Below are 21,472 nucleotides of genomic sequence, written 5' to 3' on the forward strand. Positions count from 1 at the left end.
CAGGGCCCAGGCAGATGGCAATCACTGTGCCCTGTCCACCCAGCACCGTGTTGGGGGGCAGGGAGCTCTTTACAGATGCCCAAGTGGCTGAGGGTGAGGACATCCCCAGGGAGCCGAGCCAGATGCCAACCTGGGGGAGCCCACCAACCCCAGCCCTGGAGGAGGCTTGGGGATGGATGGTCTGGTTCAGCCCACGTCCTCAGGGAGAGGACAGTGTCACACCACTTCCAGCCTGGGGCTGGGGGCAGGGCCGGAGATGCCCACTCAGGGATGCCCCGGAGGCCTGGTTTAGGGTGGACAGGCACACAGGGGAGGGTGGTTAGCAGAGGTCACGTCACTTCCTGCACCTCTCTGTGCCTCAGTTTCCTTCTCTGTACAGCCCTGCCTCGTAGGGTGCTGGTAAGGAACGAGGGAATGATTCTGGGGAAAGCTGGAGCGAGAGTACCTGGCACGTGGTAAGGGGTACACCAACTTTTGCCCTCACTGTCACCTGCTGTCACAGATGCCAAAGGACCAGGACAGCATCCCTCACATGGGAAAGCCTCAGGCAGTGGCATCTTAAACACGAAAACAGATCCATGGTCCAGGGTAACACCTCAGCCGCAGATGCCACCATGAGGGGCTCTCCTCCTCAGTAAAAGCAGCAGTGTGTGGGAGAGAGTGTGTGTCACCACCCGGGAGTGTGAGTCCACAGTGCACATCTGCGTGTGTTTGCACAGGAAACATCATGAAGACGATGGGAATGGGGACAGATAGTATCCTCTGCTTTGGGGATGTGGGTTCCACACTTTCCCCTTCTTTCTGGCCCTTCTGTGGTTCTAAGGATGAGGTGGTGTGGGGAGAGGGAGGTGGGGGTCCCAGTCCAGACCATGTAGGACCCTGGGCAAGTGGGCTGTTCCTGTGGTGGCCCCCCTGCTGTCCCCACCCTTGGAGAGGCGGAGCCCCTGTCAGCCCTCCGTCCAGGACAGGGAGGACTCTGCCCCCGATGTGCTGTGTGTCGGGAGGGAACTCCTGCACCTCTCTGGGCCTGACTCTGTGGAGTGAGGGAGGGGGAGGGCTGGCCCCCCAGGCCCTCTGTGACCTTGAGGAGGGCTCAGGATGTCAGTGGAGGCCCCTGGTTATGGGGCATGTAGGTCCAGCCAGCTCCCTCCTCTCAGGGCCTGCCCTCTCTTTCCCCTCACTGTGGCCCAAATAATTCAACCCCCAGAGCCCAGGACAGGGTGTGGGGCCCTGGGAACGGCCTCCCCTCCCAGAGCCTCCCCGAGGGGGTGGCTAATGTGTGGGCCCACAGCTCCAGGGTGCAGCCCTTGTCATCACTGGACTTCCGGGGCCTGCGAGGCCTTCCCTGGCCATGCCAGCGTTTTGGATCCTTTTCCTTTGCTTTGTCTTTTCTCCCAGTTCCCATCACTAACTGCTGCATGTTTCCGTACTTATCCTGTTTGGCTGACACCACTGTCCTGCCAGCTCCGTGACCTGGGGGCGGCTCCCCAGCATCAGGAGGGGCTGGGGAGAATCCAGCCAGGCCTGGCTGACCGCTGTGTCTGCAGTGCTGGAAACAGCACCGAGAGCGGGTGCCCCATACTGTTGGCTGAGCGGAGGGAGCACCCAGTGTCCTCTACAGTCACCTGAGCCGGCAGCCAGCCTGGGCCGGCAGCTCTGGGGAACAGTGCCGCCAGCAGCTGTGTCCTGAGTGCCCACCAGTCCTCACTTCACTGTTGGCCAAGGCTCCACCCTCAGGCCCCAGGTCCTGTGCCAGGCCCTGATGGGGCCAAAGCTGCCCAGGGGCACCCAGTTCTGCAGCGCCCTCCTGGGAAACAAAGGCCCAGCCCTGCACCTTGGACCCTGGACCGGGGCCCAGCCAGGTCTGGGTGCTGAATGTGCCTCAGGCCCCAGAGGGCGGGTGTGGGAGAGGCCAGAGCCTAGAGTTCCCCAACAGGAGCCGGGCAGGCTGGGCCGGGCCCCCAAGGTAAGGGGATGAGGAGGACAGTCAGCACTCAGGGGCGCTCGGGCGCTGGTGTGGGGAACTCTGCCATCCTCACGTTGCCACCCTGGGACCCAGTGTCCAAGAGGAGGGTGGCGTCCCGCCTGGGGACACACGGCAGGGATGCTGATCTGGGTGGGGATCTCCAGGCCTCTAGCCTGGACCCATTCATCAGCGTGACCCCCACACCATTGCTGCTTTGCTCCCAGCCCCACCTCAGAGCTCCAGGGCCTGGGTTCCAATCCTGCCCCACCCACCACCAGGTGCATGACATGGGCCAGCAACGCCATCCTGTGCACGTCCCCACCCTGGCCTGCCACTCACACCCAGGAGGCACAGGCTGCCTGTCCCTCAGCCCTGGTGTCCCGAGGGGCAGGGTGGCAGGCTGTGTTTTCAAAGGGGCTTTCCCAGATATGAAAAAGGCGTGAGTGGGCCGTGTCCTCCCAGTAGGACTCCCAGGACTCCATGTGCACGGGCTGCTGGTCTGGGCACACAATTGGCCTGGAAGGAGCCCAGGAGGTGTGATGGGGGCACCCTAGGGAGGGGGAGGGGCCTGCAGTCAGGCATCTGGGTAGGCTGGCCTGTCACTGGGGGCTCTTTTGAGTAGTTTGAATTTTTTACTGTGGGTGTGGAGCATGTACAACAAACAAAATTAAAAATTTAAGAAACAAACAGAGGGATTCTCCTAAGGGTAAAGAGAGAGGACAGGGTGGGGACACTGTGGGGGCCTCACACGGTAGCAGCCCCCTCCCCCCCCAGAAACTTCTCCATCTCGTGAAGTCTCTGGGTCAATCCTCACAGCAGAGAGGGGTTGCAGATGAGCATCTGAGGCTCAGAGAAGTTGAACAACCTATTTGAGGACACACAGCAGGAGCCAGGAGTCCCCAGGGACACTGCCCTGGCTTCTGCAGCAATGTGTGCTCTTCCAGGTGTCAGCCGTTTGCTCCTGTCCACGCTGGAGCTCCACTCCACGTGGCCAAGGGCACAGCCACAGCCACAGGCGTGGGCTAGGTGGTGACTCGACGCAGACTTGGACCCCAACTCTGACCTCAGCCTGGGAGTGCAAAGGACAGAAGCTGTCTGCAGCTAAGCCAGTGGGCCTTTATTAAGGGCCATCTGTGCGCTGGGGTGTTGCCTCTGGACCCCATGAACATGGGGAACTGTACCCCCCCAGACCTCATCTCTTGGGACTCCTGGGATCTTACACGCCTTGCCCCCAACTCTACCCCGTATGTTTCATCTCAGCCTTTGCAGACCCTCCTGAGTGCCTGCTTCATGCTGGGTGCAGGGGATACTGTGGGTGGGACCTGGCTCAGCTCATGGAAGGGGCAGGCAGGGAAGGCTTCCTGGAGGAAGAGGGGCCTAAGCAAGGGTTATGGGATAGGTCAGATAGGCAGTGGAAACAGGAGCAGCCTGAGGCCCAGGTGAGGAACAGGCCATCCGCAGGCTGTTCCGCATCACTAGAACCCAGCGTGCTGGGCAGGCCTGGAGGGAGCCAGGGATGGCTGGAAAGGGCAGAGGGGCATGGTCTGAACTGAGTTAGGGTCCAGGAGGGGCCTCGACTGGGCGGGTGTGTGTGAGGAGTGCCCCTGGGACCCTGAGCACCACTGCTCAGCATGGGACACGGTGGGGTCCTCCTGGATCCTACAGCTGGCTAGGGCCCCAGAGCAGCAAGCTGCCAAGAGCAGTGAGCAGCACCAGGCTAATGGCAGCTGGCCGCAGGGCGTGGGCCCCGCTGGCGTTGCAGAGGTCAGTGGAGCAGCACGTGACATTCTTCTCGCCTGCATAGTAGTTCTGTGAGTCATCCACACAGGCCGAGCTGCACCCCTTGCTGATGACGGTCAGGAAGCCAACAGCACCTGGAGGGGGCAATGAACCACTGGGATAGGCCGGGTCTTGGATGCTCACCTACCTGGCCTTGCTCCAGCTCCCATGCCCCCTCCTGTCCCCACTCTAACCAAAACCCTAGAGTCACCCTGAGTCAGCCTCAAGACTATGAGCAGTGTGAGGGCAGGGGCCTGGTCTCATTCGTGTCCACATGACCAGGGCAGCCAGACCTTCTGCTGGGCACTAGAAATATTTAATGAATGAGTGAATGCATGGATGGATGGGTAAGTGACAGATGGATAGATGGATGAGTGATGGATGGGGGGGGTGGATGGATGGATGAGTGATGAAGCAGGATGGATGGGGGATGGATGGATGGAGGCATGAGTGATGGATGGAGGCATGAGTGATGGATGGAGGGATGAGTGACGGATGGGGGGATGAATAGGTGGCTGAGGGATGGGGATGGATGGATGGGAAGCTGAGCACCTCTGTCTGTGTGTGGATAGGCGGACAAGTGGGCAGGTGGACAGACAGAACAGTTCAGTGGCAGAGACCTAAACCCAGGTTCTCTGAGTCCCTACCAACAGAGGGAAGGTGCAGGGAGTCTGAGGGGAGGGTGCAGGGGGCAGGCCAGGGCCACTCCCAGCCCAGGGAGGGCTGGGGTAGGACTGCGGGGACCTCAGGGCCACTCACGGATGTACTCAGTCCGGCACTGGGTCTCGGAGCTGGTGCAGTTCTGCACGTTCTGGCAGTCCTGGATCTTCACCGGGGCTGTGCAGGAGTAGCACTGCAGGGCGGTGCCTGTGGAGGGGGGTGGCTCAGAGGCTGCCCAGCCTGCCCACCCATGGGGCGAGGAGTGCTGTCTGGCCCCTTCCAGGCTGCTGGAAACGTGAAGGAGCAGCTGGGAACAAGAACCTGCCGCAAACTTGGACACCCCTCACCAGGAGGGTACTGCACTCATCAGAGTCCACCCAGGGCAGCCCCCTGCCCACTCCCTGTCACGGTGCCTGGAACCCACCAGCAATGTCCCGGCCTGCTGCTGAGGGTTTTAAAGCACCATTGAGATGCCCACACTCCTGGGAGGAGGGTAGTGACGAGCCTCAGCTTGGGGACTGGCTGACCCCACCCAGCAGCTTGTCCCGCTGGGCACCGGGCAGGTGAGGGCAGGGTGGCCAGGATCCTTCCTGGAATTTTCCATGCCACCAGGCATCAAGACCCTCCCATCCTTGTCCCTAACAGCCTGTGCTATGAGACCAGGGGTGGCCCCGGGCCTGGTCCTGCTTTGTCCCTGGGGTAATTGCTTCAGCTGTCATGATGATTAGGTCTCCCCTTGGTCAAAACAATCATGCTACCGGATCCAATCACCTCAGTGCCAGTAGGGCTCCATGCCACCAGCCCTGTGCTCATCACCACACACACTGGGGACCCTTGAGGTCCCTGGGGGCCAATGTTGTGATTCCCATTTTCCAGAAGAAGCAGCTGAGGCTCTGAAAGGTTTAGTGATTACCCAGGGACCAGGAGAGACCAAGCCAGGCCTGGAGTCCAGACTCAGCCCGGGCACCAGGACCCGGTCCTCTCGGGACCACTCCCAGCCCTGCCCCCATTCCAGTCTTCCCGCCTTCCCTCTGTGGCGCTTCTTAACTTGAGGCTTTTTGCCCCTGTGCCTCCCACCCCGCCACAGGTTCTCTGTGCCTCTGTCTGTCTGTCCGCACCTCCAAGAGCCAGACCCTGCCCCACGGTGGTGGAGAGACACCTGTGCTGCCCACCTATGTCTGCCTTGGGAGACAGCTGGGGGCCGACCGCGGGGTGAGTCCGACTGCATCCTGGCTGCTCCAAGAGCTGCCCCGGAGGGGACGTGGGCAACGAACACCCCTCCTTCCCGCGGCTGCCTCCCTTTCCTTCCACCTGACCTCCCTCCTCCCTATCCCACTCCTCCTCCTCTCTCTGCCCTCTGGGCTGGGTTCCCTCTCTGGAAGCCCCTCTGGCCTCCCTCGATTGCCCCCACCCCTGCTCCCCCGGCCCTGCCCCGTGGCCGGCCGAGGTCTCACCTGGCTGCAGGGCCAAGCCAGTGAGCAGCAGGGCGAGGAGGACAGCCTTCATGGTCACAGGCAGACAGTGGTGGAGCGGACCTCAGGGCGGCTTTATATAGCTTCAGCCCGCAAGACAGAGGCTTGGTGGTGCGAGGCCGGCACGAACAGGTTCCCGGGGCAGTGAGTACCTGAGGGTGGGGCAGATCCCAATCTCCGGCTGCCCCGCCAGGCTGCACCCTCCCACTCCCTTTGTCCTTCTTTCTGCTTCCGGAAGGCAGAGGCCGCCCAGGGCAGGGGCCACACTCCTCACCCGCAGCTATTTCTCAGCCACCCCAGGAGGAGGCCCAGGTGACACCTCTGCCTTCTCAGAGCAGGCAGCCAGGCCAGGGAAGGGGGACCCCCTTCTGGAGACTCGTTCACTCCTTCAGTGTTTAAGCCAAGATTGAGGGGTGCCTCCTTCAGGCCCCCCTGTTCTCCTTTGCCCTCCTGGGGCTCACAGCCCTGCGGGCGTGACAGGCTCTGATCAAACATCACAGACATGTCAGCACGGACCTCTGCCATCAAGAGTGCAGGCTACAGAGAGGGCACCCCGGGGACCGTTCTGGGGCTGTGCCTTGGAGGCTCACAGGGCGCTGGTGCCTCTGAGGCACACAGGCCTGGAGCATCAAGTGTGCGCAGGTCCCTTGGGACCTTACTTAAGCCCCATGCAATGCGGAGCTTTAGCTGTGAGGGAGTCAGGGAAGTGCGGTGTTTGTGGCCTCTGCTGTGGGAGGAGGCAGAAGGGAGTTGGCCCTGGGGTGGACATTCTCTGTCTGGACCCCAGCCACTCTCCAGCCTGCTTTGTGCCCTGGGATCCCACAAGGATTCCAAAAGGGCTTCCATCATCCAGAGACCTGAGGGTGGGAGGTTCAGAGGTCAGGCCATCTCTTCTGGCCACCCTGACTGCTGGACCATGGTGGCAGTGGCTGTGTCCCTGCTGGCCAGCCTTCTCCTGTTGTGCCAACTCTGGCCAGCCTCTGCAGCTCTTCTTTCTCTCATCCCCCGAAGCCCAGGGGGCCAGTGGCTTCCAGCTGCTGGTAGCCTGGGGCCATTAGAGGTCTCTGATGACCCTCTCGACCTGATCCTCCCTTTGGAAAACAGTCTCCCCGGGACCCCTTGGGGTGCCTGGCCATGCCCGCTGCCTGCTGGCCCAAGTGTGTCTGAGGGACCACACGCCCCTCCCACTTGGGGGGAAGAGTTCCTTTTATTTCCCAATGCCCTTCTGGCCCTGTGGATGGCATCTCTGACCTGCATCTTACTCCCTGATCCTTGATTTCCACCTGGAAAAGGGCCCTGGGGATGTCAGGGGTGGTGAGGGTACCTGGGCAGCGGGGCAAGGCCAAGGGGCAGGTAATCCCTCCAGTGGGGGAATGGCTCCCATCTTCTCACCTTGAGCCCTGGAACAAGATGATGCGCCATGTGGGCCAGGGGTCTCCCTGCGTCTCACAGCACCTCTGGGGTCTCCTCTGCCAACCCCTTGGCACCCTCCAGGTTGGGCTCTTCCCATGGAGATTGTCTCTCTGTAGGAGGTGAGGAGCCTGGGGCCCAGAGAGGGGCAGGAACTTGCTCAAGGTCACACAGAGGTGAGTGTGGCCCCTCTGCCAATGCGCCTTCCTTACCCACTCTGCCCACCTGGAACTTTCTCTCTGAAGACCCCCTCCAGCCCACAGTTCCAAAAGCTCAGGTGCCTCAAACAGTAAGTAAAGTGTCTGTGACCTCACCGTTTCTGTGGGTGGCCTCCTGCCTGTCTGTCCCCCACACCCAGCTCGCTGGGACTGGAGGCTCTCTGGACCGGAGCCTTTCTTATCTGTCTTTTTATTCAAGGCACCCAGCACCTAGCACCAGCCTGGAACATTCATTCCTCAAATATTGACAGGCGCATAAGTGTTTGTTGATCTGATTTGATATGAAGTGATTACTCTAAGGCAGTGGTTCTCAAACGGGGATGCTTCTGTGCCACAGGGGACCTTTGGAGATGCCTGAAGACATTTTCAGCATCCCAGCATGGGGTTGCTCCCGGCTTTCAGTGGGTACAGGCCAGAATGTGCTCATCATCCTGTGGAGCACAGGACGCCTCCGATGACAGAGAGCCACCCGGCCGGGTGTCAGGCAGAACCGTGGGCCCCGCGCAGAGCCGTGGGGATGACGCTGCCAGCCCGGTGGGTCTGGAGGGCAGGGGATTAAACCAGCAAGATTGCTCTTGAGCCTCCGGGTCTCACGGACTCTGCCTCGCTGGGCTGGCTTGAGACCAGCCACCCCTTTCTTCCTTCTGATTTCTCCCTTTTGGCACGAGGATGTCTCTCCTGGGCCTGTCCCTCCCACCTTTGTATTTTGGACGCACATAACTTGTCTGGTTTCACAGGTTTGTGGCTGAAGAGGAATTCTGCCACAGGATGAGTCACACCTGCACTCCGCCGGTCGGAGCCACGTGACGCTCAGATGGGACCGGGCTTTAGACGTTAGAGCTGACGCGGGAGTGAGTTAAGACTTTGGGCTGTTGGGATGGAATGTGTTTGCGTGTGAGCAGGACAGGAATTTGAAGGCCAGGCACGGAATGCTATGGCCTGAATCGTGTCCCCCCCACAGTTCATAATTTGAAGCACTGACCCCAACGTGAGGGTGTTTGGAGGGGGATGACTGGGGTTAGATGAGGTTGTGAGGGTGGGCCCCCATGAGGGGATCAGTGTCCTCAAAGAAGAGACTCCAGAGCTGCTCTCGGCCACGTGAAGACCCAGCGAGAAAGGGCCATCTGCGACTGGGAAGCGAGTCCAGCCCGGAGCCCGACCATCCTGGCAGCCTGGTCTCAGACTTCCTGCCCCAGAGGGCAAGAGAGATGTTTCTGCTGTTTACGTCACTCGGTCTGTGGGGTTTTGTTATGGCAGCCAGAGCAGACTGAGACAAATGGCCTAATGGCCACAGTTCAGATCTTAAAGACCACGGCCAGGACGCCCTGAGAGACAGGTGCGAAGCCCGTCCTGGCCAGAGGCTGAGCTCTGACCTCAGCCCAAAAGGGAGCCCTCACTAGGGTCACAGTGTGAGCTTTGACCCTGTCACCAAATAAGCTCTGATCCTGGTCACACTCTGAGCCCTGACCCTGCTCACACTCTGAGCCCTGACCCTGGTCACACTCTGAGCCCTGACCTTGGTCACCTTCTGAGTCCTGATCCAGGTCACACACTGAGCCCTGACCCTGGATACACATTGAGTTCTGACCCTGGTCACATGCTGAGCCTCATCTCCTGTCACTCATGCTTTGAGCACACTGAATACAGCCCCTGAGCCTGGATCCTCTGGTGGTCCCACTTTCTGGGAAAGTCTGTCACAAAGGGGCAGGAGTCCCTGCTGTCACTCCATGCAGTGGACGGGGTCTGGGCGTAGCTTTGACGTGACTCAGCCTTAGCCTTCTTCCTTTCCTCTGCTCTGCGGTCACCTCTTGAACTCCAGATTTTCTTGTTCTCTCTTGACCTAGCTACCTGTCCAACCCCTGAGGCCCCAAACCAGTTGGGTTCCCTGGAGAGCCTGCCTGTTCACATGGCCCAGGAGTTTCCCCACTCTTGGCAGGGTGTGAAGCTGGGGCTGGAAGGACCAGCAGTGGGGCCAGGCCCTGGGGGCAGCAAGGCGGCTGGAGGCAGACCCGTACCTCACAGGGGGTCCTTGCTAACAGAGGACCATGATCTCCTGGGGCTGCCACACAGTCCCACACTGGAAGAGACATCATTTTTGGATTAGTTCTTTATTTTATGCAGAGTTCACTTTAAAAAATAAAGATGGTGCATTAATTGGAAAACCACAACTGATTTCACCTTCCACTTTTGTGTCTTTTCCTTTAGGAGAGTCCAGTCAGAGATCCAGAGGGTCATCTGTGCACTGCCAGGCCACTGATAGATGGGGGAGAGCATCCTCGGTGCCAGACCCTCCATTTTGGGTTCTCAAAATTAAGGCCATGTCTTGCAAGCTGTGTCTTGAGGAAACTGAGTCCCATGAGGGCCCTGGGAGTCCGCGTCCCACCCTGGTCCACCATGGCTGAGCTCCCACAGGCCCCGCCCGTCCTGGGCGCCAGCCTGTCTCTAAGTCCCCAAGGGCCCTGCGTCCCATGGGAGGCACTTCTTCCTGGTTCTCATAGAGGCATCCTATGGACCATCAGTGGCTCTGCCCTAAACCTGCTCCCCTCTGGCCCCAGCACCAAGGCGATGGGCCCACACCCTCCTCAGACCCCTGCCTCCCAGCCTCAGCCCCTTGCTGGGCCCTTCCCCCTCTGGCGTCTTTCGGAGCTGTCCCCCTCTCCCCATGCTCCTCCCTCCTGAAGTGAAGTCAGCATGCCCAGGAGACCCCAGCCCGCCTCAGGCGGTCCTCTCTCTGCCAGCCCGGCGTGGGCTTCACAGGTACCATCAGCCTGGAAGCCAAAGACCCCTCTTTGCTGTGAGAGACTCACCACCCCAAGACCTTCCCTCTGGGGGCTGGATGGTGATGTCGCCCCACCTCAGGCCCCCAGGACCTGGGTGAGGGGCTCTGCTGGGTCCAGCGCCACCTCCAGGTGAAGGGCTGCAGGTAGAGGGACAATGTGCACAGAAGGAACTCCAATGGGCTTGGAGCAAGACGGTGAGAGCCAGACCTGGTGTGGCCTGCTGGCCTAATGAGGACCCTGCCATGGAGTGCCCTGGGAAACCAGGGGTAGGGCAGGGCAGGGATCTGCTCAGACTGACCCTCTCAAAGACCACTCCGGCTGTGCAGGGGGATGGGGACACCAGTCGGGAAGGGGGCTGTTGTGGTGCTCCAGGCGTGGTCTGGGGGCTCAACCTTGTGCATTGGGGGGAGGGGAGCCCTCAATGCCAGGCCCTAGGAGACACCAGTGGATGTTCTTCCTTTTCTTCTTTTTCTGACCCCTTCCTTTCTGCCAGAGTGGACTCAGTCTTTGAGATGAGGCCTGAGGGTCCCAGAGTGATGGTGGGAGCATCTGGGAAGCCCCATGCATCTTGGGGTTGAACCGCAGTTCCCTGCTGAGCCCCAGGCCCCTGTCAGCACCACGAAGGTGCCCGGGGTGGGGGGTGGTGGGGTGTGTGCACATGATCCCGTGTCCACGAGGTGGCAGCAGAGTGTCATACACAGGGATGGAGCCAGCCTCCTGGTGCCACCTTGCTGTCCCAGGAGACCATTCTAAGGGACCGCCAGTCCAGGAGTCCTGGGTTCCAGTCCCATCCATGCATGCTGTGCTTGGTGCCCCGTTTCCTCCTCTGTCAAAAACACCTGACTCGAGCATGCCCAAATCGCTGGCCCACAGTACGTGTACCATAAAACGGTTGCTGTTCCAAGCCATGAAGTTTCGGGGTGCTTTGCCATGCAGTGGCAGATGGCTGATCAGAGGGGCAGGGGCAGAAGTGAAGACCAGGGAGGGAGCAACTGCAACATCAGGGGGCTTGGGCCAGGCGGAGAGAACTGGCAGGAGTGAGAAGAGGTCAGAGGTTGCATGGATGTGGAGGGCAGAGCCAGGCAGAGCTCGTGGTCCACTGGGTGTGGGGTGTAAGGATGACTCTGAGGTTTTGGCCTGAGTGAACGGAAAGGCGCAGTTGCCACTCACTGGGATGGGGAGTGTGTAGACAGAGCAAGGCTGGGCAGGAGGATCAGCAGCTCAGGTTTGGAAATGCTGGTTTTGGGGTAGCTGGTAGAAGGCTACATGGGGATGCTGGGTAGGGCATAGGAGTCCAGAGGTCGTGGGAAGGGTCCTGGGAGGAGACATGAATTCGGAAATTCTCCGTCTTTGCTGGTATGTAAAGCCATCAGACTGGAGGAGAGCAGGGAGCCAAGGAGTGAACCTGGCCATTAGGAATCAGCAGGGGAGGGTGAGTAAGGAGGACCGAGGTGGGGCGGGGCGGCTGGGGGGAGGGGTCCTGGGAGCCAAGGGAAGAAAGTGAAAGAAGGAGGAGAGAACTATGGAAATTTATCTTAGTTGCTGCTGTAACAAATGACCATGAACGTGGGGGCTGAAAACAGCACACATTTATTAGCTTACAGTTCTGGAGGGCAGAAGTCTGAAACGAGTCTTATGGAGCTAAAACCAAGGTGTCAGCAGGGCTGGTTCCTTCTGGAGGCTCCAGGAGAGAATCTGTGTCCTCGCCTTTTCCAGCTTCTAGAGGCTCCTGCTCTACTTGGCTTGCGGCCCTCCCCTCACCTACAAAGCACACGCTCTAACCCGTGTCTGTTGTCATCTCTCCTTTTCTCCCGCTGCTCCCATCATCGCATTGTCTTCTCTGACCCTGATACTCCTTCTTCCCTCTTATGAGGACCCTGTGATGACAGCGGGCCCACCAGGATCATCTTCCATCTCAAGAATCTCAATCGCACCTGCAAAGTCCCTTTGTTGTGTATTCACACATTCTGGGTTTAGGGTGTGGACATCCTTGGGCAGAGCATTATTCAGTCCACCACAGTCTGTCCTCTGGTCCCCAAAGATTCATATTCGTCACACAAGCAAAATACATTCACCCATCCCAGGGTCCCCCAAAGTCTCGACTCATTACAGCATCAACTCAAGCCCAGGTCTCACCAGCTCAGAAGCGCTGCATCTCATCGTCCAGGTCGTCTCAACTAGGGATGGAGGAGGCGCCAGCGAAGCAGCAGGACGGGCAGGAAGAAAACAGCCTTGGCCACTGGCTTTCGCCACGGGAAGGGTCTAAGTCACTGCCCGTCCCCCGTCGGGAACCCCCACCTGGAAGGGGGTCCTGTCGGGGGCACAAAGCCCAGTCGGCCTCCCGCCCAGCCGCGCCCAGGACTCCCAGAGCCCCCACTCCTTCCCAGGGTTCCACTCATCGCAAAACCCGAGACTCCCACCCTGCAGACGACCACGTCGAGGCGCAGACCGCCCCCCGGCCCCGGCCATCCCCGCGAGGATCTCCCGCCCCGGGGCCCAGCGCCTCCCGTAGCGCCACCGAGAAGCGAGTCCTCCGGCCGCCTAGAGCGTCCCGGAAGTGGCTGGGGAAGGCGGAGAGGCGCGGACCGGCGGAGGGCGGAGCGGGCGCGCTTCCGGCGGCGGTGGCGGCTCGCAGGTGAGTGGAGCCCGAGCGCAGGGCGGTCCTTGCTGCCCGCGGCGGCGGGCGGCCTCCCCGGCCCACATCCCGCCCGGCCCGCCAGGGCGCCCCGAGGTCGCGCGTCGTCCCGCGCCGCAAGCCCGCAGGGACCCCTGGGCTCTGCGGACAGCAGGACGCGGCCCCCGGGGAGCCGGAGCGAACCTCGGCGTGGTTTTCCCTCTGCATTGGCCCCCGCCCCCCGGCGTGCGCCCCCACTCCGCCAGACCCGGCCGGGCGGACGCGCTTTCCGGACGGGCCTCTCCCGGGGCGGCATTCCCTCGGCGCGGCGCGGGCCCCGCGGAGGACGCGTCTGTGCGGGCCCCCCCACCCGGGAGCGCCCTCGCGGGCTCTCCCCGCAGCGGCACGCCCCGGCGTGTCGTCCCTACTCAAGGACCCCCGTCCTCTTGCTGTCGAGACTTAATCCCTCTGCTCCTCGGTCTCCAAAAGACTTGTTTCTCGGCCTTTCTCCCTGATAGTCCCGGTAAATGGGGTGAAAATAGGGACCCTAAAGCTGACCCGAGACTGACCCGAGAGAGCAAAAGGACGCCCAGCGCTGGCCCGTGACATGCCTGGAATTTGTCTTTGGGACTCTTGCTACATTTCAATAAACTTTTCATTTCTATTGAGTTGTGGTCTCAAAGGGCTACTTTTTAATGCTCCACGTAGGAGTAGTCCTGTGGTCTCACCAGTTGCAGGAAGTTGGAAGAAGTAGCCACAGTAAGGATCTGGGAGGCGGGTGAGGTGGGAAGGCCCTGCTGGAAGCGCATCCGTGAGTGCTGCGGACCTTTGGCGGTGTAGGCCGTGATGGGCACAGGCAGTGATGGGTTCAGTGGGGTGGTGTGGATGTTGGTTGGGTGGTCTGCAGTCCTTCCCGGGTGAGAGAGGAGAGAGAGGGCTCAGGCCCAGTCCTGAAGGGAGGGAGGGGGCGCAGCTGGCTGTGAGGGGGGAGACAGGATTGTCATAGCAAACAGTGCTGAGCAGGGCAGCAGCTCCTCACACCTCCCAGGCCAGAGGACGTCTGTGTCTTAGCAGGCGAAGCGCGCGGGTCTGTGATTCTTGCTGGCTGCCCCCGCCAGCAAGGATGCATCCACTGTGCCCTGTAGGTCTGCCCATGGCACAGGGGGAGATGGACATTTTGGGGAGGTTGTTATCAAAGGATGGACTTGTTCACCGGAAGGAACCACAGTGGCCCTGATCTTTCCCCAGAGGAAGGATGAGAACATACTGGAAACACTGAGAGAGACACATTGGGTGAGACCTGCGGGGCTTGTGTGAAGTCGCTTTCCTTTGTATGATCTTACTAACTGTAACCAAAGGTGTCTCTGTAAACTTAAACACAGAGTTTATTACTTAAAAGTTACAAAGCTGATTCAGCAAGAATGCCCTGCTCTCAGCGGGGCCATGAGACAATTCTCATGTTCTTGTTTCCAGCATGAATTAGTGATTTGTTCATAGAGCATTCTAGACTAATGAGTACTTAGGAAGCCCCTGCTCTGGTCTGGCCCTTTTACTGTGTCCGCTGAGTGTGTGCATGCACGTGAGGGTGGGTGTGAGTGTTGTGTGCACACTCACTTGGGAGAGTGCACATGGGAGCAAGTGTGAGTGAGTGTGTGTGTCCAGAGACATCCTAGAAGTCTGAGTGTGTCTGTGGGGGCTAGTTGGTTGTTGGGAGACTGACAGCCCCTCCCAGCTCTGGGAGGAGCCTGCTGCCCGTCCAGGCTTAGTTTTCTGGAAGCTGTTTGGGGACTGCTGTTTAAGGGGGCTTTGAGGAGACCCACCCCAGGTGGAGTTTGAGGAGCCTTGTTCCAGAAGGGGCTTGTAGGCTCCCCAGCCCTGGAAGATTTTGAGGAATTCCTGCTCCCCGCAGCACCTTCATCCCTTTCCTTGGCTGTTTTAGAAGGAACAAGGGGTTTGTGAAGCTGGTTAGGTCAGAGAAGTGGCTCTTTGGTTGCCCAGTGCCTGCGACTTCCTGGCTTTGTTCAGTGGCTTCTTCCTTAGTGTTTTCCCCAGGAAGGCCAGGTTGCTCCTGCAAGAGCCACTTTTAATTTGGAGCCATAGCAAGTGACTCAGGTCACTTGGTGGAAGCTCGGAAGAGCTGGTGTGTCCAGCATGTCAGGGGCGGGGCTGAGAGCTGTGCAGCCCCCCAGACACCACATTGCTTGCTGGCCAGCTCACATGTTGGTTGTCTCTACAACACTTGTTTCAGCTGCAGCTCCCTGGTGTGTCCCAGGCGGGAGGCCCTGCTTACGAGTGGCCTGGGCGCGTGCTGTAATGGTTTTCTTCCTTCCCTCCTGCTTTCCAGCCCCTGAAGCACCATGCGTGTGAGACAGCACTGTGCACCCAGCAGAGAGGAGCCCACAGCTCAGACAGGAAGACCTCAGCTGACCTGAAACCAGCTCCCCACGTCCCTCTGCTCTCTGGTCTGTGTCTGAGGGGAGAAGCTGTCACTGTCCCTGCAGAGAAGGCCAGAGGTTCCAATAGTGTGGGGGAGTCCAGGGGTAGTGTGACACTGGTCGCCTCCCCTGCAGAGAGGACCAGGAGCTGCCACGTTACTAGAAGCCTGGAAGACGAGGGACAGCTGAGGCAAGAGGTTGCTGGAACTAGAGAGGGGAACAGAGGAGGAACTGTGGCTCCTGGTGGCCCAGGATATCAGCAGAACGAATCGAAGAAGAGTGGAGAGAGAAACTGAGCGGGGAGAAGGACTGAGAGGAAAGGAGGAGAGGCAGCAAGGCCACCAGGATCTGCCCGGGTGCGTTTCCCCCGGCCACCGGGACAAGCCACCCTGCACATGGCCTCCAAGCAGGCTGCCGGGAGGAGCCCCGGGGAGAAGCGCAAGAGGGTGGTGCTGACCCTGAAGGAGAAGATCGACATCTGCACGCGCCTGGAGAAGGGGGAGAGCAGGAAGGCGCTGATGCAGGAGTACAACGTGGGCATGTCCACTCTGTATGACATCAAGGCCCACAAGGCCCAGCTGCTCCGCTTCTTCGCCAACTCCGACTCCAACAAGGCCCTGGAGCACCGGCGCACCCTGCACACGCCCAAGCTGGAGCACCTCGACCGCGTCCTGTACGAGTGGTTCCTGGTGAAGCGCGCTGAGGGCGTGCCCGTCTCCGGTCCCATGCTCATTGAGAAGGCCAAGGACTTCTACGAGCAAATGCAGTTAACCGAGCCCTGCGTGTTTTCTGGCGGGTGGCTTTGGCGTTTTAAGGCCAGACACGGCATTAAAAAGCTGGACGCGTCCAGCGAAAAGCAGATGGCTGACCACCAAGCGGCTGAGCAGTTCTGTGGGTTTTTCCGGAGCTTAACTGCTGAGCACGGCCTGTCCCCTGAGCAGGTCTACAACGCAGACGAGACCGGCCTTTTCTGGCGGTGCTTGCCAAACCCCACCTTGGAAGGCGGGGCTGCACCCAGCACCAAGCAGAACAAGGACAGGCTGACTGTCCTTATGTGTGCCAATGCCACGGGCTCCCATAAGATCAAGCCCCTGGTGATCGGGAAGGGCAGCGGCCCCAGGGCTTTCCGAGGCATCCAGCACCTGCCTGTGGCGTACAAGGCCCAGGGGAACGCATGGGTGGACAGGGAGATTTTTTCCGATTGGTTCCGTCACATCTTTGTGCCCTCGGTGAAAGAGCACTTCAGGACCCTGGGCTTGCCCGAAGACAGCAAAGCCATCCTCCTGCTGGACAGCTCCCGGGCCCACCCGCAGGAGTCCGAGTTGGTTTCCGATAACATCTTCACCATCTTCCTGCCCGCCGGCGTGACCTCCTTGATCCAACCCATGGACCAGGGCATTCGGAGGGATTTCATGAGGCATTTCATCAATCCCCCACTCACGCTTCAGGGCTTCCAGCCCCGTTACAACGTGAATGACGCCATTGTCAACGTGGCCTGTGCCTGGAACGCCGTGCCCAGCGACGTATTTGGCCGCGCCTGGGGGAAGCTGTGGCCTGCAGGGACACTGGCCGAAGGCTCGTCTTCTGAGGAAGAGCCCGAGCGCCTCAGAACTAAGCCTCATGCCCAGACCTTTGCCCACGTCCTGGAGCCAGGCAGCAGGCTTCCCCGGGGTGCAGCCGCCGCTCGGGGCGGGTCTGCACAGGTGGCTGGAGAGGGGCGGCCCGCTGTTGCAGGCCCAGCTCTGGCCGTGGGGAGTCCGGAGCAGGCCGAGGAGGAGGGCGAGGAGGCGGCCTGGGAGCAGGCGGCCGTGTCCTTTGACGCGCTCGTGCGCTTTGCGGAGAGGCAGCCCTGTTTCACGGCGCAGGAGGCCGGGCAGCTGCGTGCGCTGCGCTCCGTCTTTGTGCGGCAGCGCCAGGAGAAGCGGCGACCGCCAGCCCCTGGTGCCATGGTCAAGCTCGAGGTCCCCCAGGACATGGCCTGCTCCTCCACGGCGGGCAAGAACTGACCGCCGGCACCCTCCACGGCGCAGTGTGCTGCAGGGCCCGCGCGAGCGGGAGCTTCCCCACGAAGGTGGGCGTTGCCCTGGGCGGTCTCCTTACTCGGGACAGCCCCATCCCCCACATTGCAGTTAACCCAGGTGTCACAGTGATACCTGGCCTGTCTGGTGAATGGGAGGAGATGTTCTGGAAGGGCCCACCCAAACCTAAAAAACATACCAGAGCCTCCTATGGCTGGATCCCAGCGCCAGGTTGGGCAGTGTTCACTGGCTGAGCCTTGCTGTGTCCAAGGGTGGAGATGTCTGTCCGTCTATCTGTCCTAGAGGAGACAAGGAGAAAAGCTGACCCTCAGGCCAATTGATGTGATGGCAGTACATGCCACCACTTGACAGGGCTAGCGTTTCCCAGGGCCGCCTCTCCCCCCACTCGGGGCTCGGTCTGCTGGGCTGGCGTCCATGTGTGTGTTACATAGTCCTAGCGGACAAGGGCCAGGACTCACTTTATGATCTCGAGTCAGTGTAGTCCCCTGCTCCTGGCTTTACAGGCAACCTGTCATCTCCTGTTCACATGTCCCCACCTCAGATGTGGTCTCACTTAGCAGCACAAGTCTCTCCTGGAAGTTCCTCCACATTGCCAGCAGATCCGCCTCTCGGGGCTCACACCCCAGGGTGTGGTGGGCCGCCTGCTGGCCTGACGTGATAGAGTCGCTTCCCGTAAAGTGGGTCGCCCTGATGGAGGGCCCCAGGCACTGCCGGTATTTCCCTAGTCGTGGCTCAGAGTCCAGTGTATGGTCCGCTCTACCACATTCCCCGGAATTTCACGTTTACGGCGTTTACACAAACAAATCTTGATCAGGCATTTGGAAATCAGTCTTAGGTATGCATGTGCCCAACAGAAATGGCGAAGTAAGCTGCCAGAGTTCTAGCAGGATTTGGACTTTCATTTGCAGCTGTTTACGGCTTACTCACAGGGACAAGCTGGCTATCCTGGTGGGTTTGCAAAGGCCGGTCCTAGGAAGACACGATGCTTCCTCACCCGCCTGGAGCCGTGACCACAGGAGGCCCTGTTGTCGTGGTCACCCTCCTCGAACGTACCTGAGTTGGGTGTATTTTTCTGTGTTCTTTTCACCGCCTTACCCTTGAATTCCACCCCCTTCTTGAGTTCACGTCTCGGCAGCTGATTGGGCCTATTGTTTTATTCTGTTCGCTGTTATTCTGCCAAGAGACCTTTGTTCCCAAGAGAGCCGAGGGCACTCGGGTTTGGTTTGCAGCCCGGTTCTCTTGTCTTTCTCCATCTTTCCACACACTGGGGTGCTGGCCACGGCTGCCGTGGCACTGTGCCGTGGAGCGCCTGTGTTCCTGCTTCCAGTGAATGTGTGCAGACGGTGGAGGAGGCACGGGCCGGTTTATAAGTCTTGTCTCCTTCACTGTCTGGGTGACATCTGTGCACTGTGTACTTCTGTGCCACTTCGGGACTCATGTCCCCCTGCTGTTGAATTGCAGCTGCTTGAGGTGTCACAGGGAGTTAGATGTCAGAGTCGTGGGAGAGGCTGCCCTCGGTGGTGGCAGCATGGAGTGGCGGATGGACGTGCTGAGGAGCTGCCCCCCACGGTCAGCCCCTGAGCCCACCCTAGCAGTTTTCGAGCAGTAGGACTTTGCTGGGTGGAGGGAGCCAGGGGAAGGGTTCCTGGCTGGCTCTCCTAGGTCCCCTGTGGACCGTTTGTTCTGATCAGACTCTAGACCCCAGGCTGGACGCTTGTCGTGACCTCACGACCTGCCCCTGTCCTGGCTATGTTGTGGCTGATCAATAAACACTTGTCCACGGCCAGCTGAGGGGTGTCTGTGCTCCTCGGGAGGTTCTTGGCGGAACAGAACTCAGCCCTTCTCGCCTCCATCTCCCCTAAGGAGCCAGCACGGCCTCCTCCTCACATGGCGATCTGGGCGGAGTGGGAGTTGTTGTGTAAGTGAGCTGCGAGTGCTCGCAGAGACCCGGCTGCCCGGGAGGGTCCATCCCCCTAGCGTCCGTCCCCAGGTGCTCTGCTCTTCGCTTACATCCGGTTTCTGAGATGCTCAAGTGGCCAGAATGCTTTAGCCTCAAAATCTTTTTGCCCAAAGAATCTTAGGTGGAGCCCCAAGGGGCTGGAGGGGAAATCAGAGCCGGGTGGGACCTCACCCCCTCCCTCTCCAGGGCTGCTGAGGCCCCTCAGGAAGCCCAGGGCTCCCTGGAGCAGAGCATGGGGACGCCTCCCCATTCCCAGGGAGCGCCCAGCCCAGGGCCCCTCCCCCTGCAGCTTGCACTGGCAGGGTCACCGGTGCTGTGTCGTGGCAGCTTCTCCACCCCCCGCAGAGCCTCTTCCCACCCCTGTGCTCACTGGGTGCGGTGAGAAGGCCGCTCCTCCCATGCACTTAGGACCTCAAGTGCACGCCTGTGTCCAGTCACCTGGGGAAGGAACCGCCATGGGACACGCGCCGCGTGCCCGCCCTCCTCCCCAGGCAGCAGCACCAGTGCACCTGTACAGGACCCAGAGTCGTCCCTGTTCAGGACTCGGCGGGCCCCCTCCTAGGTCTCTGCCCACCTCGACCGTCCCCCTTCTCGGTGGCCAGAACGACTCTGCAGACCTAGAGCTGGGAGGGAACTGCCCACGGCCACACGGTGTCCTCAGCAGTGCCAGGGTGGGAACCGGTCTCTCCTCCGCACAGCGTGAGCAGTTGGGCTGTCCCTGGTGCTGGGCTGGCCGGAGGTGGCAGCTGCTTCCTGTTGAGTGAATGAGGGACATTGTTTCCTGGGCGTTGCCTGCAGCCCTGCGGTCCAGGGAAGGGAGACCAGAGTCTGATGGGAGAGGCAGGGCCTCCCTGACTCAGCACAGGCAGCCTCTGGCCAGGAGCTCCCCATCCCTGAGTGTGGCTGATGAGTTAAAATGCTGCTTTAGAAGACACTCAGTGTGAAAGGAAGCTGCAGACGAGGAGCAGAAAGACCCAAGAAGGTGTTGTGGCTGTGCCCTGGGGTCCCTGTCCCACCCCAGGACCGCTGCCGAGGTGGGTGATGTGGTCCCCGTCGTGCAGATGAGGGACTGAGGCCCAGGAAGGCAGAGTGTGCAGAGTCCCTGAGCTGTTTTACTCCACAGCCGAGGTCCTGCTGCAGCCCCAGCTGCAAGAACAGGGCCCAGTTTGATTCCCCCGACTGGACGCCTGAGTATGGAATCCTCAGGCCGCCTGCAGGCTCAGACTGTGCTTGTCACCTCTCGTCCGAGGGAGGCGTCTGCCCTGTGCGGCACTGCTGAGTTCCAGAAGCTGCTGCCTCTGGCTGCCAGCAGGTGCTCGGAGCCGGCCGAGGGGCCTGGGAGGGACAGCCAGCGCCAGCCCCTCTGTGGACACCGCGTTTGCCACTGAGGTTCAGGTGGCGCAGGACTTCAGGCACACTGACTCGTTTCACCTTTGGCCCTCTCGGTCGCCACGCCTCAGAGGGCCTGCTCAGGCTGTTGGCGCTGAAGCGCTTCTCCTGCGATGGCTTGGAGCAGCTGCCCTTCCCCGACGCCCACAATCACAGTGTGTACTTTCCATTCCCCCTCTGCCTGTGGGGGGCCCAGGGGGCATCCAGGCCCTGAGGACCCCGTCTTTACCCCAGGTCAGCAGACGCTGGCCCCCATACCACCAGAGCACTGCGCCCCTTGCCCCTCCCCGCCCCAGCAGTTTCTGAGTGGTCAGGCAGGTGGAGCAAGCTGAGAGGCTGTGGCCCCCAGATCCTGAGGAGACCCCTGGCAGGGAGCTTCAGAGGCGAGGGGCAATCTAATGGGCAGGGTGGTGCTGGCCCTCCGTGGTGTTCCAGGACCCCAGGAGAGGGACTCGCCTCCTCCCTAACCCCAGCGCATGCTGCCGCCTCTGTCCTGGGACCCTTGGTATCCACACCTGACTGTCCATCTGGCCTGGGGCCCTCTGGGAGGTCAGGACGGGCTTTTCCTTTCTGGGAGCCCTGGGCCCTGCACTGGGCTGGCACGGAGAAATGTTCCAGAAGGCAAGGGTGAGGGTAGCAGTTCTTACAATTGAAAAAAGATCTCATAAAGCCCAGTGCCCAGCCTCAGTGGGCAGGCGGCACGGAATGGGGCTGTAGCTCTGGCCACCAGTCCCCGAGGCTCTGCGAGCC

At 60.5% G+C, this 21,472-nt stretch overlaps 2 protein-coding genes across 3 annotated transcripts; one reads left to right on the forward strand and one right to left on the reverse strand.

Moving 5' to 3' along the window:
* Positions 1-2,471: 2,471 nt before the first annotated feature.
* Positions 2,472-6,162, reverse strand: PSCA (prostate stem cell antigen). The gene is made up of 3 exons (XM_046642274.1): positions 5,860-6,162; positions 4,505-4,612; positions 2,472-3,840 (listed from the first exon to the last, which is right to left on the reverse strand). The coding sequence occupies exons 1-3, from the start codon at positions 5,909-5,911 to the stop codon at positions 3,626-3,628; spliced, it is 375 nt and encodes a 124-aa protein (XP_046498230.1). The 5' UTR covers positions 5,912-6,162; the 3' UTR covers positions 2,472-3,625.
* A 6,728-nt stretch (positions 6,163-12,890) lies between these two features.
* On the forward strand, positions 12,891-19,159 carry JRK (Jrk helix-turn-helix protein). Of its 2 annotated transcripts, none has more exons than XM_046642473.1 (2): positions 12,891-12,920; positions 15,244-19,159. In XM_046642473.1, the coding sequence occupies exon 2, from the start codon at positions 15,730-15,732 to the stop codon at positions 17,338-17,340; it is 1,611 nt and encodes a 536-aa protein (XP_046498429.1). In that variant the 5' UTR covers positions 12,891-12,920; positions 15,244-15,729; the 3' UTR covers positions 17,341-19,159. The 2 variants fall into 2 exon arrangements, with proteins under 2 accessions (XP_046498429.1, XP_046498431.1); XM_046642475.1 differs by lacking the exon at positions 12,891-12,920 and adding an exon at positions 14,088-14,192.
* The last annotated feature ends 2,313 nt before the right edge of the window (positions 19,160-21,472 follow it).

The sequence above is a fragment of the Equus quagga genome, chromosome 16, assembly GCF_021613505.1.
Source record: "Equus quagga isolate Etosha38 chromosome 16, UCLA_HA_Equagga_1.0, whole genome shotgun sequence".
Taxonomy (NCBI): domain Eukaryota; kingdom Metazoa; phylum Chordata; class Mammalia; order Perissodactyla; family Equidae; genus Equus; species Equus quagga.

Coding starts and splice junctions, on each gene's coding strand:
- JRK (XM_046642473.1), top strand. CDS start 15,730: ATGGCCTCCAAGCAGGCTGCCGGGAGGAGCCCCGGGGAGAAGCGCAAG.
- PSCA (XM_046642274.1), bottom strand. CDS start 5,911: ATGAAGGCTGTCCTCCTCGCCCTGCTGCTCACTGGCTTGGCCCTGCAG. Junction 4,613..5,859: donor TGGCTTGGCCCTGCAGCCAG/GTGAGACCTCGG, acceptor CCCCCTCCACAG/GCACCGCCCTGCAGTGCTAC. Junction 3,841..4,504: donor GTGCCGGACTGAGTACATCC/GTGAGTGGCCCT, acceptor TGCCCCCTCCAG/GTGCTGTTGGCTTCCTGACC.